The sequence below is a fragment of the Dreissena polymorpha genome, chromosome 3 (genome assembly GCF_020536995.1).
Source record: "Dreissena polymorpha isolate Duluth1 chromosome 3, UMN_Dpol_1.0, whole genome shotgun sequence".
Taxonomy (NCBI): Eukaryota; Metazoa; Mollusca; class Bivalvia; order Myida; family Dreissenidae; genus Dreissena; species Dreissena polymorpha.
Genome location: NC_068357.1, coordinates 14,499,983 through 14,518,933, shown reverse-complemented (window position 1 = coordinate 14,518,933; position 18,951 = coordinate 14,499,983). Strand labels below are relative to the sequence as shown.

General features: G+C 35.6%; 2 protein-coding genes across 8 annotated transcripts in view; one reads left to right on the top strand and one right to left on the bottom strand.

Moving 5' to 3' along the window:
- LOC127873077 (galactose mutarotase-like) overlaps positions 1–8,192 on the bottom strand; it is a 320,608-nt gene extending 312,416 nt beyond the window's left edge. Inside the window, exons 1-4 of one of the 7 annotated variants that reach the window (XM_052416665.1) lie at positions 8,046–8,192; positions 7,055–7,153; positions 3,914–3,958; positions 2,830–2,960 (exon numbers count right to left, since the gene is read on the bottom strand). In XM_052416665.1, coding sequence (XP_052272625.1) covers positions 2,830–2,960; positions 3,914–3,958; positions 7,055–7,110 — 232 coding nt within the window. In that variant the 5' untranslated portion in view covers positions 7,111–7,153; positions 8,046–8,192. Of the gene's footprint in view, positions 1–2,829; positions 2,961–3,913; positions 3,959–7,054; positions 7,291–7,330; positions 7,392–8,045 lie in introns of those variants that run through there. The other 6 variants (XM_052416667.1, XM_052416670.1, XM_052416672.1 and 3 more) reach the window with 6 other exon arrangements.
- LOC127873085 (uncharacterized) overlaps positions 1–18,951 on the top strand; it is a 309,934-nt gene that overhangs the window by 263,968 nt on the left and 27,015 nt on the right. The gene's annotated exons all lie outside the window — the stretch shown is intronic.

Genomic DNA, 18,951 nt, shown 5'->3' with positions numbered 1-18,951 from the left:
GAGCGGGTATTTGTGGACGTGGAACGTCACCAGACTTCGTTTTTGAAGCCGACTGCGTCTTCACTGAACTAGCATTGGCAATATTGATAATTGTCGCCGCTAGAGAGCTGTTCGTACTTTTTGTGCGTTGCGAGCGATTAGCCTGGCTTTGCGAGAAGTTTAAAGTAGTACTCAGATTTGCATTTGTGCTAGCCATTCGGTTTGATGCTATGCGCTCTCGGCTTGTAACGACTGATGAATGAACTCGCTGGCGGGCGCCATCGCTACGTGTTAGTGACCTTGGCTTGCGCGCAGTAGAACATACAAACGCTTTTTAAAACCAGTTTGGTCATCCGAACTTAAAAACAAACATCACCAACTACGCCTTGCACGCCTTGCATAGATCTGGAGCGGCAGGCGCACTGATTCACAAGAATATGCGCACTACAAAGCAATGAAGAAAACCTTTGGACGAAACCTTCGCATGGCTAGTCACCGATACGACGAAGATGAAATGGAGAAAATAGACACTTTAGCCGAAATAGATCAAAAAGCTTTCTCGAAAGTTGTCAACTCCAAATGCACAAATAGCAAACAAAATGGTCGTGAACTCGATTTCGAGGGGAAGCGGGAGACAACCATCGATGGGGTGCTCCGAGGTTGGAACTCCCACTTCAAGCGCTTATACTCATTCGAAGAGAAACCCAAGTTCGACCCTTTTCACCAAGAACTCGTTTAAAATTCAGTAACCGAGTACTTCAAAACTCCAGACGTCGATCATGACAACACAGAATTTGCCTACGAAACAAACATAACGGAATTGGATCAAATAATCAAGGAACAACCAAACAACAAAAGCGCATCACTCGGCAACATCACATATGAACACCTGATATATGGCGGCCCAACCTAAACAGAGTGTCTTGTCAAACTCGATACTGACCTACTGCCAAGTACCTAACGGTTTCAAACATGGTCTTATTGTCACCCTGCATAAAGGAAAGGGGAAGCAACCGACTGACCCCAACAGCTATCGGGCTATATCTCATATCTCAGTGGTCGCAAAAGTATTTAAAAAGCTGCTAATGAAACGCATAGAAAACACCTCAGCATGGTCTCAACTCAATAACTACAATACGGGTTCCAGAAAAACAAAAACTGCAAAATGGTATCAGACATGCTACAAGAGACTCGCGACTACTGCTGCGAACGTGGAAGCAGCATCTACGCGTGTTATCTGGACGCTCAGTCAGCCTTCGACAAAGTCTGGATCAACGGGCTGGTTTACAAACTTCACCAGCTTGGTGTCCGTAGGAAAGTAATCCGAGTTATCTTTGAGTCACTCCAAAATTTCACCAGTCGTGTACTCTCACGTGGATTTGTCTCGGAACCCCTCCCAATTGAACAGGGCAACCGACAGGGCAGCATATGTGCACCATTCTTTTAGATCGCCTACATAAACGACATGCTAAACAAACTCACGACATGCCCGTACGGCTTAAAGCTCGCCGACCATTCTTTATGTTCCCCAACCCGAGCTGACGACGTGGTACTCCTGTCGCTTTCGCGCCACGGCTTAAACGAACTGGTGGAGAAATGCAGCTCATACGCCAACAAGTGGCGTTTCACAAACAACGCTTCCAAATGTGCCGTTATGACCATGGGCCGAAAACGGTCCAAAGCAGTACTCACTCTCCAGATTGAATATGACTCAACACCAATACCTGAAGCGGTAAATTACAAACATTTATGTATAATCCAGTCGATCAGTGGAAAATACCCTTACGACATTGACGCTGTGAAACAGACAATTAGAGGCAAGTTCCTTTCCCTCTCCCAGAAAGTGTCCGGAAGGTCCGGAGCAAACCCAAACACCGCGATTAAACTGTACAAGACCGCAGTCATTCCCAAAGCGCTGTTTGGCTGTGAGATGTGGAACAGTATCTCGATTACCGACATGCAGCATCTCGAGGTAGCCCACCACTTTTGTTTGAAACGTGCCCAAGGTCTCCCCCACCTCACGCGCCCAGACATGGTGCTCGGCCTTGCGGGAATGACATCCATCGAAGCGCTTATCGACTTACAAAAGTTAGCGTTCCTCGGCGAGTGCACACACCAGTACATGCACATCGAAGTGGTACACGCACTTTTTGAGTGCCCCTTTACCGACTCGCCGACACGTCTACAAACGTTCCTAGAAACCGTTCAGCCACTAAGCGCACCACTGCACGAACACTTAAAAAACGCAGAACCTTCAACACTGGTCTTGTACCTCATGGGAATGATCGATGACGTCATATCAGACTTGATGCATACAGAACTCTACCTAGAGTTATTGATTAACTGCGCCAATATTCTACAATCGGTACTCGCGGCATGTCAACATGGATAGTTACCCCAACATAAAGATATAAGATAAATGCTAACATAAGTTTTATAAAAACAATCTTAATGCATTTTGGTAATAAAACTATTTGTCCAACGCTTGCCTTTCAATGCGTATTGAATGTCGTGCACGACTGAACGAGATTAAAGTCCGCACTTTTCCTTTATTTTGAAAATGAGTATCGCTCTGGAAAAACGGGCTTTAATGTATGTGTGTTAAGTTTCGACCAAGATTAGTCTGTGTAGTCAGCACAGGCTATTCAGGGACGAAACTTTCCGCATCAATTGGAGTTTAGTAAAAAGGGGACATCCTTTTAACGAAAACTACCATAAAAGCGGAATATGTCGTGCCTGGTTAGCCTGTGCGAACTGCACAAGCTAATCTGGGGCGACACTTACACGCATTAAGCAAGGTTTACCCAGAAGGAGGCTTAAATATATTAAAGTCCAGACTTTCCTATTTACCTTCGTACGTGTCTAAACCCAGCACCACGTCCTCTCTGAGCCCCTCCTTGTCTGGAGCGAAGATGTTCGTGATGATGCCTCCGTACGTGATGATGTGCACTTCGTACTGGTTGTTGTTGCTCAACACGTACCTGCAAACATGAGGTAATGAAAGGGACGAACCTTTTTAAAGCATCAGAAGAGTATATTTTCCGTCAGTAACTCCGTCATTGTGTCATTCCGCACTTGCTTGGTTCTAATTTTCCGTCAGTAACTCCGTCATTGTGTCATTCCGCACTTGCTTGGTTATAATTTTCCGTCAGTAACTCCGTCATTGTGTCATTCCGCACTTGCTTGGTTCTAATTTTCCGTCAGTAACTCCGTCATTGTGTCATTCCGCACTTGCTTGGTTCTAATTTTCCGTTAGTAACTCCGTCATTGTGTCATTCCGCACTTGCTTGGTTATAATTTTCCGTCAGTAACTCCGTCATTGTGTCATTCCGCACTTGCTTGGTTCTAATTTTCCGTCAGTAACTCCGTCATTGTGTCATTCCGCACTTGATTGGTTCTAATTTTCCGTCAGTAACTCCGTCATTGTGTCATTCCGCTTTTGCTTGGTTCTAATTTTCCGTCAGTAACTCCGTCATTGTGTCATTCCGCACTTGCTTGGTTCTAATTTTCCGTCAGTAACTCCGTCATTGTGTCATTCCGCACTTGCTTGGTTCTAACTCAACCAATTGTCATTCGATCATCACGAAACTTTCTGAAAATGTTTATTAGCATCAAATGGAGGCCATTCAATAACCAGTCTTTATTTTGTACTAACAATTTGTCCGCGGCATAAAAAAATAAAAAAAATAAAAGAGGTATATACTTGAAACTTATGGATGTGACGTGCAATCCACTTGAACTATAATGTTCTATTACATATATTCAAAGTTATTGTCCTTTTTTCATTTTGACCTTTATTTGTGTCCTCAGCATATCTCGAAAAACAGGCATCAAGTTGACTATAAACTTATGTATAGCTCATAAATGGGATATGCATTGCTCAAGAAGCACAAGTCTTGATTCTGAGTTGTAAGAGTTATTATAAACATTTTACCTTAGTTTAATGTTTGTACTTTTTGTCTGGAGCATACCCCGATAACTGAAAAGAGTATCACTTTGAAACATAATTAGTTGGTAAATCTCATTTATGATTTTCTGCACCTTGCTCTCTATGTAATATAACTATTATGAATATTTTTTAATTGGCTACTTTTATGTTATACATTATTTTGCTGAAACATTAAATCAACGTTAAGTGACGTAACTCAATGTAACCAACTTTGCGATAGTACTGTGACATTTACGTTAATATTAATTTACTTAGCTATTTAAGAAGTATGTGATGCACATGATTTTTTCCTCGTTGTCATGTAAAACCATGATTACTTAAAATCTTGCTTCCATATGCATAGAGTTTTTAATTCCTTACTCAGAGGCCATTATTTCGGATACTTTAATTCGAATCATTCACGCATAGCACAGCTTTATACTCGGTATTATTGACGATGTTTAAAGTAAGATTCGTTATTTATATATCTGATATAGTTCTTAAATTCGGTTCTGCTACGGACCTTTGGCCAAGACTTTGATACCTGAATACTGAACATGTTTTAGATATCTCATTCCGTTTGAACGTAAACAGTAACAAAGGGATATGATTAAGGATGAAAAGTGATTTTAACACGCCACCCTAGCGGTAAGACTGCACTGGAGACAGCGGTCCAGATGCCTCTAGTAGACTTGAAAGTTTCATCGAGATGCCTCAATATTTTATCTATTTTATAATTGAAACACTTGCGCGGAAACAAGCTGTACAAGTGTGTCTTTTTCATAGATTTGTTTAAAACCAGTTCAATATTCCGTATTCAAATCAAATAAGGAACTGTGTTATCATGAAGTTTAATTAATTAGAAATGTATTTCAGTAAATATCTTAAATATCTTACCTATAAATACAAAAATGTTAATTTATATGTGGTAAACTTTGGATAAATTTCATTGATGTTATAGTAAAAGAATGCCAATTCTTTATTCGGCTTGATTTAGGAATACCGAATGAGTTCCCTTTTCATTATCATCATCCGCTAAAAAGGAATTGCATTATAAATAAAAACGAACATGTTGAAATGTACTTACTTGCATTTTTATATCACATTTATGTAAAATAATGTAATAGGCGTTAGGTTGTGTTGCCAGTTCCGTTTGTGATTTGTGCAAGCGCGAAAATAACGTGAACCTCTAACGTAATACATAAAGTTAATATATTCGCATTAGTTTGATTTTATTTACTTGAGAATTGAATGCATGATTTTCCTAAAAACCCAGTGTCAAATATGTTTAGCTTAAATAAGGAAAGTGGAATTGTGACATTGAGGCTTTTGTCTGCTGACGACATGGCTACTATAGGTAAAAATCCAACAGAAATTCAAAACCATTAAGACCATTTGCACACTTACTGCAACAACTGGGGATTGCAGGTTAACATTGTTAAGACCAAAATTATGGTTTTTCGTAAGCGAGGTGGATTACTGACCTCAGTGAAGTGGACCTACAATAGTCAGCCAATAGAAGTTGTTAGTGATTTCAACTATTAAATAGTTGTTCTAAATTATACAGGTAGTTTTAATCTAAATCAAACTATTGAGTTGGTAAAGGGCTAAAGGGAATGAATGTTTTACTTTGTAAATGCCAGGGCTCTGATTTGAAGCCTAGTACTCTTTGTCAATTGTTTGATGCATTTGTTGGCTCTATCATCAATTATGGAGCAGACGTTTGGGGATATACTAAGTCAAAAGAATTAGAGAGGCTGCATCGAAAATTCTTAAAACGTCTATTAAAAGTTAGACTTAATTCATGTAATAATATGGTGTATGGCAAACTTGGGAGATATCCGCTTTATATACATAGATATGTACGTATACTGAAATATTTGTTTGAGCTGCAGTCAATCGACAACATCATTTTAAAATATGTATACAACGAAGCCGTTAGATATTGTGAAAAAGGTTGTAAAAATTGGGTATACAGTGTTAAAAAGACGATTATGGTTTTCCAGATGTATTCGAAAATGTGCATGCTTTTGATATGAAATCATTTTTGTTTGTATTTAAATGTAGAATTGTTGACTCTTTTAAACTTAAATGGTACAATGCTGTGAACGAAAGCTCTATGATGGATATGTATAGGCAGTTTAAAGTCTCTTTAGTATATGAACCATATCTAAATATTCTATCTAAATCATTAAGAGCATATGTAAGGAGATAACGTTTATCTGTACACCCTTTGAGAATCCAAACGGGTATATACGCTAGAAATGTAGAGGAAAGATCTGTAAGATATTGCATGTTCTGTGATTTAAATGACATTGAGGATGAATATCATTTTTTTGTGTATTCCCTACGCATAATGATTTTAGAAAAAAACAACATAAACAACAAATATTATATTAAATTATCTGTTAATAACTACTTAAATTTGTTAAAAACGGTGGATAAAATGGAACTTATTAATCTGTCACTGTTTGTCAAAAACGCGCTATCTATACAATCGAGACTCGTAAATGATATATCATAATATATTCATCTCCTGTATACATATGATGTATGTAATATATTTCCAACTGCATTTGTAACAAAAAAACACGAGTTAACTGTTTGTGTTTTTTGTATCTTACTCATTTTTCTTCGTATTTATTTTTTGTATCTTACTCATTTTTCTTCGTATTTATTTTTTGTATAAAATCACGTGACAATATATATTTTCGAATGTAATATATATATATATAGAGAGAGAGAGAGAGAGAGAGAGAGAGAGAGAGAGAGAGAGAGAGAGAGAGAGAGAGAGAGCGAGAGAGAGAGAGAGAGAGAGAGAGATATAGAGAGAGAGAGAGAGAGAGAGAGATCTGAGATGATACTCTCTCTAGAGATAGAGTCGATGTATAAGTCTCGAATAAATTAACTTTCTGTCTGTCTGTCTGTCTTATTCGAAAAAGGAATAAGGAACAAGAAAAAAGGAACTTACTCATAACCATCGATATGTAACACATACTTATTACTTAGTTGTCACGAGAAAAATGTAATCTTCTGATGTTGTCTGTGTAAATAACATATGCTGGTAAATTGCTAGATATTGATAGAGAAAGAGGTTTGTGTGAATATTACACTCCACTAGTGAATATAAACATTTACGTAACAAACCTGTCTATTTCTTGTCCATCCTTCGTGGTGTCGTAATGTGACCTCTGTATTGGCATTTTGTCCTTTCGACTTTCTAGTCCGGAATATCAGGGCACGCAGCTGTTTTAATTAAAACAAGAAACATGTTATAATAACACAAATCCAGTCATAAATAACCACTCATCCGAGTGTTACTCGTACAGCCGTAATATATAAAGTACATAGAGATGATACGATATCTGTTATTAGTTATTAAAATGTAATCGCTTGATGAAACTAATTAGAACACATTATTACATAGGTCAACAGGAGTACACCATAACTAGTGTGAACGAACGATGTTTGCACGACGAACAGTGTAGTGGACCGCTTGCAGTAATCAGTAACAACTTTAGATAAAGAATGTCGGACATAATTATTTCTATGAAACCGTGGTAATGCTGATCAACTTAAAAAATGAGGACGAAATAATTAACTCGTCTTCTGAGAAAACTGGGCTTAATGCATGTGCGTAAAGTGTCGTTCCAGATTAGCCTGTGCAGTCCGCATAGGCTAATCAGGGACGACACTTTCCACCTTAACTGTATTTTCGTGTAGAAGAGACTTCCTTTCAACGAAAAATGCCATAAAAGCGGAAAGTGTCGTCCCCGATTAGCCTGTGCGGTCTGCACAGGCTAATATGGGACGACACTTTACGCACATGCATTATGCCCAGTTTTCTCAGAACGCGACTCCTTTATCCGCAAATACGAAAGCACGTTTGAAGTACGTGTTCTTATAGTTACTATGTTGAAGACAACAACAGTGTCTTCTACAACCGCCGGATCATGCGGCGTCTCATCTGGATCTACGGTGTTTGCCAAGGCCATTTTTCGAGACGCTAGGCATAAATGGGTTAACAAAATACAGATGGTAATAACCGTGACTATACGCTCATGGGTGTTGCACATACAACCATAATATACAAATTCAATAGAGCTTGTACGATATATGATGTATATAAGCTACTTACCAAATTGTAAACTCTATATTAAACAATTTAACACAAAATGTTATCTTGATCAACATGAATACGCTACAACTATACAATGAACTTGACTCTTCAATACACACTGTGTAGTGTACTTGACTTCTGCAGTTATCAGTCACAACTTAAGATTAAGTATCTTTGACATATTAGTAATTATTGCTATGAAACCGTTGAAATTCTGATAAACTTGTATATAATTGTTTGTGAATAACGATATCACGCTTGAAGTCCGTCTGCTTATGGTATCTATGGTAACTATGTTGCAGACACCATCAGTGTCCCTCCTCTACACTCTACAGCCTTCTTGCCAGTATCATTGAACTTCAAGAAATGCTTATAGATATCCGGAGTCCTTCTTATTTAAACTCGTACGACAAATTTATGTTACGCTGCAATTTTATTTTCTAAGCACCCATTGGTAAAAAAAACAGTAGTTGTATTATTCTCCTTTCAAACTTCCATTATTTCTTCTGTTACTGGTACTTCATTTAAAGTTGATACATAACATATTACTTAATCGAGATTTTGGTCTCAAAAGTAATTGTTATTTTAGTCAATTTGGCATAACTGATCAAAACCGCAACCTGGGATACAAAAATAAGTTTAAGGTCGGCAGAACAATTAAGATCGGTAGGGTTAATAGAAACAAACAATTGTTTTATGATTGCACAGACAGGTCTCTAATACAGAATGCCTCAGCGAACTTCAAGTACAATAGAAATTATCCTCGCTCTGGGAGAAAGAGGCTTAATGCATGTGCGTAAAATGTCGTCCCAAATGAGCCTATGCAGTCTGCACAATCTAATCAAGGACGATCCTTTCTGTTTTCAAGAAAACTTTGTTTGAAAGAAGTCACTTCTTTAAGAAAATCCAGTTGAGGCGGAAAGTGTCTTCCCTTCTAAGCCTGTGCTTAGAGGGACTACAATTGACGCACATGCATTAAACTCGGTTTTCCAAAAGCAATGCTGAAACATAAAATAATGAACATTGGATTGAGTCGATAAAGAGTTTATCTATGCACGGGTAATGTCTTTAAACAAACGTTGTCAATTGTGCATAGTTTTAGTCCGTAGTGAAATTGTTATTTTTTCGACATTTTAAAGACCTCCAAGTATAAACCCTTCAATAGTTTGAAGTTTCGAATAACGTTTAACCGGTGGATGCATGAACTTTCAGCGTCCTGAATAGGATAAAAAGCAATAGCAATATTGCATACAACTGAGTTTCTAGTGTGATTGATATCGTGGATCCAAATATATGTAACCAGAACCGACATACGTGGAATACGTGTACAAAGCATAGAAAGTATATTGAGTACAAATATTGAATTTACACATGGAAGTATTTGGATTGGAAATGTGTATCTTTAACAAGCCTTCTTATTACACTAGCTCGTATTTTGGGGTTATGATGACCAGGCTTGGTGGAAAGCCAACATCCAGCAACATAATCACAGAAACCATTTTTCTAGCTAATACAAAAAAAACATGAACTAAAAGAGTTCATTAGCGGAGTATTATTAGCGTGTATTAATTTGTATTAATATAAATTTGCAATACATGTTACGGTTTATATGACGTATTAATTACATAAGGTCCTCTTCGGATACATTTCGATAATGGTATTGCGAGTTTGAATAACGACGATTTCCATATCTTCGATATAAATGTGACTTCCAACAACATTTATTTTTAAATAGTGTTCTGTTTCATCCCTCATGCCAATTTTGGCCAAACTCCTAACGTCAGCACAAACGGTTACGCATGGAAAGGTCGCCTACAGCTTACATAAGGTCAACAAGAAGTATCTTTAAAAAAAGATATACGGCGTTGATAGTTCAATGAATGAGATCAAGGATAGCGAATGTATTTTTCTTTGCAGTTCTTAGCTGCATCACACGCAGTAACGCGGAGTTTTCGCGGCTTATTTTACATTATTACATATTGCTGGCCATAAACCTATAGATACAAAACAGAAAACCAAAAGAAGAATGGAAGTGAAATTAAAACATACGAGTCACACGGCCACGCGCGAAGTATCCGTATTTATAGGCGCGTTCTCGAACAAATCTGTTTTAGTAGTTTGTCGGGCATTGCTATTTGATTTGATTATTAACAGTATCGAGAATCATCGCGCTCATGCTTAATACAATAGTCAGTATGGCGGAATAATTATTGTTAAATTAATAAAAAATAATATGTATCATTGTATTGTTGAAAACACATTAAGAATCTACTATTGACATACCATAATTATATTGCTAAATATCTTCATTTAGCATAGATCTGGTCTAAGGAAAATTCCAGGTCACCTAGTTCACGGATAGCGTCTTTATTATATAACGATTATTTTACTGGCCGCGAACTCCGGTGATGACCTGTATATAAACTCTGACATTCACACACTGGCAGCGAACTGACCCGATACCTCTAGGGTTGAAATGCAATGCATTAAAGTGAGGCCTAGCTTCCACTGCTTTTTATACTTTAACATGTTAACATGTTGACAGGAATATGGAAGTAAGTACTAAATATGAGCACATAGCCTTTAGTATAAACGCTTTTGTATGGAAACGTATATGGTACACCCTGATACTGTGATGATGTCAACATTCTATGACGGCATGATATGAAAAAGGTGTCATGTCGCCAAAAATAACCCATCGTGTCGACTATAACTACAATGGCAAGTCATTTTCAAAAGAGCATGACGCCTAAAATTATATCATATTGACCAAAAAAAATAAATAAAAAAAATTCTGATATGTTATATATGAACAAGGTATGTATCTCTTGACACAGGAAAATCACCTTCATCAACATTTTATTCGATTTATTGCCTAAATGGCGGTCGATTTTCGTAAACTAAGTACCATTTTGTTGGGAAAGGTTGCCTCGTGACGAAAAATGACCACAAACGGCTACTTGCTGACATAAACTAAGCGGGGTAGCTTACGTCTAATTATTTGGACTATTTCAGATTCGTAAGTTTTCGTTTTAGTTATGATATTTGTGAGGAAACAGTAATACTGAACATTAACCATGCTCTAATATAGCCATTATATGCATCTTTTGACGATTTTAAAACCTAAAAATTATAAAGCGTTGCAACGCGAAACGATTAAATAATTTGGAGAGTTCTGTTTTTGTCGTTAAATTTTGTGAAACTACGAAGATTGCTTATATAAGGTATGAAATACGTAACGAATGTGTACACGGCGGAATAGCTCAGTAGGCTAAAGCGTTTTTACTTCAGGACTCTGGCAGGACTCCAGGGGTCACTGGTTCGAAACCTGCTCCGAGCAATGTTCTTTTCCTTTTTTTAATTTTTTTCTTGATTTTTTACTGGAGCTTTTATGATCCAATGTTTACATTTATCAATATAAAGCATTTAATGAATAAGTTAAAAAAATGCCAAAATCTGTGAAAAGGCCCCTTTAATGTATAATTTTTCTTGCTTATTTTGTGTAATTGTAACATATTCTATCAATATATTACAATTAAACACATATAAATAATCGTATATACCCGCTTTAAAGTCAAGCGTTACTTTTATATTCGCCGTTCATTTTTGTCGTTTTACAATGATGACTGCACGTTTAATTGGCGATTAAATGCATAATTCGCTTTCAATAACACATTAATAATCCGGTTGGTGTACGAAAAATTATCAAATTTGCATTTTACCCGCTAAACTTCCAGATAAATATTTTGGTAGCCCAACATTTTCAAGGACCTTTAATAACGTACCTTCTTATTTTTAAGAAAAATACTTCTACGAAATATTGTATTCAAATAACCTTATTATTGTAATACTTAGACACTTCTAAGTTGTCAGGATAGAACAAACGACCGAGTTAAGGTTTAACAAATCTATTCAAATCGTAGAACGCGACTTAAGAAGTTTGGTTTACGAATAAATAACTATAAGTATGATGAAGGTGCGCAGCATCACTGTTACTTGATTAATATTTTAAATAACTTATAAGAATACTTAAGAGTTTACAGAACTATTCCCTACCATTATGATGGCTTTAGCTTAAGCTGGTAGGTTTCCGACTTTTAAATGACGTGGATTTTGAGTCATTGACCGAGGTGAAGAATCCGTGATGCTGCGCGCTATTTATAGTGAAGATGCTTTAGGATTCCGAAACTTAGGCGTCCCAACCAATCAACATGCACTTAGGAATTCCTTAACCAATAAAACAAGTTTACAAAGAGCCATTTTCCTAAACAGCATTTCGGAATCCTAAATCAACAAAGTAAGTCAATAATATGAGTTGTTACATTATAAAAAGCAATTTGTATTAAAACACATTACATTAATACATAATATCAGGCTGGAATGTTATGCATTTAAAGTCTGTTAAACATTTTAATAATACAATGGAAACATGAATCTATGTGATGCATAGGCTTTCTACGCGTGACAAAATAGTTCCAAAGCATTTGCAACTGGAACATAACTTTACCAAAATGCAATACACAAATGCATCCTCAGATTAATAATACAAGTGAAAGCCATTAATTTTGGAGAACAATAGTTAGGAAAAACAAATTATATTTTGCAATTGAAAATGTAGGTCGTATTCCTACACAGCTGGCTGACAGCGTCATAGTAAACAAACATGGAGCGTATTTTTGGATTGGAATTACTGAATTGTGATAAACAATGGATTGTTAGCAAGTATCTGGAGTTAATAAAACATATGTTAGTAGATTTAATTGATAATATCATAACTATTACATATAACATTATATAGGGTCATATAATAAGTATTGTAATAAGAAGCAGAAATATAAATCAAGGGACGTAATTCAAACATATTATATAAAGTAAGTACGCAGTTATCTCTCTTGCCTTATCGTTTAACGGGTGATATCCGCGTGTATCTGTTTTTTTATGAGCACAAACATTGATGTCAATAACAATGTATTAATTCTCATTGTAAATACATCCATGCCTCTGTCGTCTTAGACTTTCAAAAAAATGTACGATAAACAAATGCAAGTCTTATTACAGACAAGAATTATCTCAATCAAAATATGGTTTGTGTTTGGTCCCTTGTTCAATAAAAATCATGAATAATGTGTGTAGTAGTATTAGCAGCAGTAATAATTGCAATATACACGGATTCTAGATTACACGGATAAGAAACGGGACCGTTACGCCAAATATCTTGTCGTGTCTAAGTCACGTGACCGTGTCGTAACTATCGATCTTTTATCGAAGCGCCGAGGTTATAAATTTGATGTACTCACTCACGTATTTTGTTAAATTATAGTTTCATTTCTAGGCCGATTTTGACAAATTATATATCATTAGAAAGCTAACGTAACGTAGTTTTCAGATATATCATTATATATTGAGTTTTTCTTCTGATTTCGGCAGCCCGGCGAGTTATAACTTTAACTTTTGCAAATAACATACCGTTTTGGAGTTTTAGAATCTAGATTTACGGTTGACATGTTCGTACTTTATACCGATTTGTAGCGTTTATATTTGGAGTTCAGTTTTAAAAATAACATCTTGCTTAGGAGAATAGAATTCTGTATACGATAGAAAAAAAAATTGTTTAAAAACTAAAGTAATTAAGGAATGAAGGCGGGAAAATGTAGCGCGCGTTCCTAACGCTCTGAACTGATGCTACGGTCTTGGCGATTATGCTTTTGTTTAGATACCGGCCATTGAATTTCCTTTGCCATGATTATTATATTTTTTATGAAATATATTGAAATATTTTGTTCTAGAGACATATCCATAAAGCTAAGTATTAATGAAGCTTAATAAATTTACGATTTCAGCTCTTGATTATAACACAGAAAGAGTGTTAATTTTATGATGAAACAGCGTATACAAATGTATAGCGGACCCTCTTGATATTTTTCGGCTTTGCATACTTCAAATATAATGGGTGTCAAAACATTCATCGTTTGTTGTTTATTATCAAAAAGGTAATTATGTAAAATTATATGAAAGGTTATTAACCATAAATTATAAATTAATTAAAATTATTTAAAGATTCTTGAAAATCACGGTCAACTGTCTATGCATGTATATTGAAATATCTTTATAAGTTAACAGAGTTATAAATATATAGAATTCTAAATTAAAACACTGTATTATTTGTATTTTTCGGAAAGATTATTCATACACTCTTTATAGGACTACGAAATGACGGAGTTTTTTTACCGGTACCCGCTAAATACGTTAAATGTTAAGTATTAGATTTTTTAAATGTTTAAAATGTACATGTATAGGTATTAAGCACTTATAATTATTGTGATTTAGCTGGCTGACATCTATACAGTATTAAGTTATGGCAATCTGTATGGGCAGATGACTATAAATGTTTTCAATACGCTACATATCTCATAAACGCAAAATTGAGTATTGGGCGTTACATTACTCCAAGAAATGACCACTAATACCACGAGAAGACATGGAGGTATCATAAAAAGTGTAATCTGACCAGACATTGCCACCTGTGGTTAGGGACCAATATACAAGTATAGGTCCCTGCTGTGGCGTATGACACCATAGTGTTATTTAGTATTGGTCGGCACAGTATCTGATCATAACGAGATAATTGGTTTGTGCTGAACACAGGGGCAATAAAACCACAGATCTATCAATAAACAAGATTATTGAGATATCTTTTTTTGAACACCGCGATAAAAATGCTCAAACCATGGACTCTAGAATACACGGATAAGAAACATGGCAACATTCTCAGAATCATCACTGCTATATGTGTAATCACCTAACAATTCGTCTAAAAATAATTTATATATTTGAGTTGAAGACGATGTACTGTTGTTTAAGTCTGAATAAACTATCTGTCTGCCTGTCTAAATCCAAGCCGTCATCGTCCCGGTGAAAAAGATGTAATTTTTTATGAGCACAAACATTGATGTCAATAACAATGTATTAATTCTCATTGTAAATACATCCATGCCTCTGTCGTCTTAGACTTTCAAAAAAATGTACGATAAACAAATGCAAGTCTTATTACAGACAAGAATTATCTCAATCAAAATATGGTTTGTGTTTGGTCCCTTGTTCAATAAAAATCATGAATAATGTGTGTAGTAGTATTAGCAGCAGTAATAATTGCAATATACACGGATTCTAGATTACACGGATAAGAAACGGGACCGTTACGCCAAATATCTTGTCGTGTCTAAGTCTGAGTTGAAGACGATGTACTGTTGTTTAAGTCTGAATAAACTATCTGTCTGCCTGTCTAAATCCAAGCCGTCATCGTCCCGGTGAAAAAATCTGATTTTCAATAGTTGGACATGATGCCCTGATGTCAAAATACGAAATGACCCGCGTAACACGGACCGTGATTTTCAAGAATCTTTAATAAATTGATAATTTAAGGTAAATAACATTTCAAATAATTATACATAATTACCTTGTTGATAATAAACAGCAAACGATGAATGTTTTTGACACCCATTTTATTTCAAGTATGCATGCAAAGCCGAATAATATCGAGAGGGTCCGCTATATACGCTGTTTCATCATAAATTTTACAACCTTTCTGTGTTATAAACAAGAGCTGAAATCGTTAATTTATTAAGATTCATTTATAATAAGCTTTATTGATATGTTTCGTGAACAAAATACTACAATATATTCCATAAAAAATATAATAAGATGGCAAAAGAAATTCAATGGCCGATTTCTAAACAAAAGCATAATCGCCAAGACCGTAGCATCAGTTCAGTGCGTTAGGAACGCGCGCTACATTTTCCCGCCTTCATTCCTTAATTACTTTGGTTTTTAAACAAAATTTTTTTCTATCGTATACAGAATTCTTTTCTCCTAAGCAAGATGTAATTTTTAAAACTGAACTCCAAATATAAACGCTACAAATTGGTATTAAGTACGAACATGTCAACCGTAAATCTAGATTCTAAAACTCCAAAACGGTATGATATTTGCAAAAGTTAAAGTTATAACTCGCCGGGCTGTCGAAATCAGAAGAAAAACTTAATATATATTGATATATCTGTTTACTGCGTAACGTAAGCTTTCTAATGATATATAATTTGTCAAAATCGGCCGAGAAATGAAACTATAATTTAACAAAAGACGTGAGTGGGTACATCAAAATGTATAACCTCGGCGCTTCGCTGTACGCTAATCGTAAAAGATCGATAGCCACGACACGTTAAAACGCGCGGTGGTAAAACATAAAATTTGTATTTCTTGTGTTTAACTCGCTATAAATCCATTAATAACAACAGGAATATACTAAAAGTTATATTTTTTTGAAAGAGGAATTAATAAGCAACAAGATAACGTATAAACCAATAAAATCGGATGAATAGTTTTTGCATAAGATTGAATTTACTAAAGTAAGGGTCAAATACTCGATTCATCTCCTGTCAATATACACTCCGTGCAATATATGAGAAAATCAAGTACACAAAGTAGAAGCGATAACAGTTATATCAAAACCAAGTTATTTAAATTGTACTTAAATCAGAAGTACATGTAGTTATAACATTATTTAATGCCGAGCATTAAAAGCAAGCAGTAGGAGATCCATGGTATGATTCGAGTGAAGAATCTTTGCTGAGAAGCGGCGCATTTTATGACCAGGTTCAAGTTCTTAAGCATGTAACGAAATTACACATTGTTCGTGGAAAACATACAGTAACAGAGTTCATTTCTCTTTTCATCGTGATTTATTTCTGTTGAATATTGACTAAAAAAACGCTGGCTAATGTACGTGTAATTCAATTTTACAGCACGGCAAACAAACGTGACTTCTCTACTTTATTGTCTTTTCAGAACCATGAAAAATCAAACTGACCAAACAGGCTGTATTCATTTTTGATTTGCCATTATTAATATGTCGGTTGACCGACTCTCTTATGTTCCGATTTAATGAGCGGTCGGCAGGTGCTTTACAGAAATTATCTTATATGAACATGTCAACGAATATTTTTGATGGCTTTTCAAGATATGTATATTCGGACTGTGTTTCATTACTAATCTTGTTTGACATCTTAAAGTATATACCTATAGGCAGTCACGTTTGAATTTGCATTATGTTCCGATTTAATGAAGCGGTCGGCAGGTGTTTGACAGAAATTATCTGCGTTTCATAACTAATCTTGTTTGACATCTTAAAGTATATACCTATACGCAGTCACGTTTTAATTTGCACCGTGATAACCGTGGTACGTTTTAATGTAAACTTAATGACTTTCTCTTATCATTTGGTAAATATTTAAATTAAGATTCTATAGTGTTATTTAAACCATTATTTTCTCTATAATTAAACGTGTATTACATTATATTCTTTATAATTAAACATCTATAAATAATCTCCACAATTCCAGACTCCTATTTATGAAGTTATGGTTGTTGTGATAAAAGATTTGTTAATTTTTTTCTACGGTTATTAATTTATAAATACCAAGTATGTTACCAGCATGAAGACACTAAGATCAGTTCCAATGTATCATTCCTTTACTAAGGACAGTTACAAGAGTTACAGAATGTGTATTAACTTAGATGAGCTATGACAGATTTCCACGACGAGAGTCAGCTTCTAAAGTAAGAATATTTGAGCCTTGTTTTGAGAAAATTGGGCAAAATGCATGTGAGACGACACTTTCCGCTTTTATGGTATTTTAAGTTTCAAGGAAGTCCCTCCTTACCGAAAATCAAGTTTAGGCGGAAAGTGTTGTCACTGATTAGCCTGTGCGGACTGCACAGGCTTATCTGTGATGACATTTTACGCAAATGCATTAAGCCCAGTTTCTCAGAACAAGGCTTATATTAAGATGAGAATTTGTACAATCCCCTAAAAGTGCCAGGTTCTTAAGCGTTAATATAAACTCTGCGGTTTTATTGATTTGTAAAGTTAATTTAAAGTGTGTTTCTAATAATTACATATTTCTGTTTCACGTACATTGCTCTTTTTCGTTGAGTGTGTTGATCGTTAAACATGCGCATGATGCGATAATACTATTCTGTAGAAGTCTGCAATAAACAAAGGCATTTGTTCTTTTGATTGTTTTTGTTTTGTTTTTCATTTCTAAGATTTTTTACCGTTTTCAACAGTATTTCATTCCTATTTAGGATAACATTTACACAACTGACACGTGTCCTGGTCCAAAATGTTCACCTGTAATGTGTGCACATACGTATTTCAGTGGCTATCCCAATTGTATCAGATTAACCCATTTATGCCTAGTGGACTCTCCCATCCTACTAAATTGGATCGATTTATTCTCAAAATTAGGGATGTCTGGTATATTTATTTCTATATTTAGAATATTTCTTACAGAAATTCCTTTTAGCAAACAGCGCAGACCCTGATGAGACGCCGCGTCTCATCTTGGTCTACGCTGTTTGCAAAGGCCTTTTTTTCTAGACGCTAGGCATAAATGGGTTAAGGTAAGAATAAATTTAAAATTGGCCGTCTAAGAGATTGCCTGATAAATGATGACATATTTTATAATGTCGGGCGGAGAGCGAACCCGAACCTGCTTAGAACTGCACGAAAGTAAAGACCTTTTTGCCACAGACTTTCACAGTATCACGGCCGTGTTTAAATTTGTATCCCTGACAATAACACGTTACTATATTATATAGTGACCAGTTTGAAGGGGTTGTTATCGGTTTGCAAAGGTTGATAATTTACGCGTATCAAATAATCTTTTATTCGCGCCTGATTTTTGTTATGTATCACTTCCACCCCCTGTACGTCGATAATCCAAACTCAGTTGGATAATTCAAACTGAAGAATAAAATGTCGGCCGAAACTGAAACTGAAAGGTAGGTGATTATTTTATCATTTCTGCTAATTTAGTAACTATAAGGACGTTATTGTTCTACACATGTGATAATGAATGTCTGA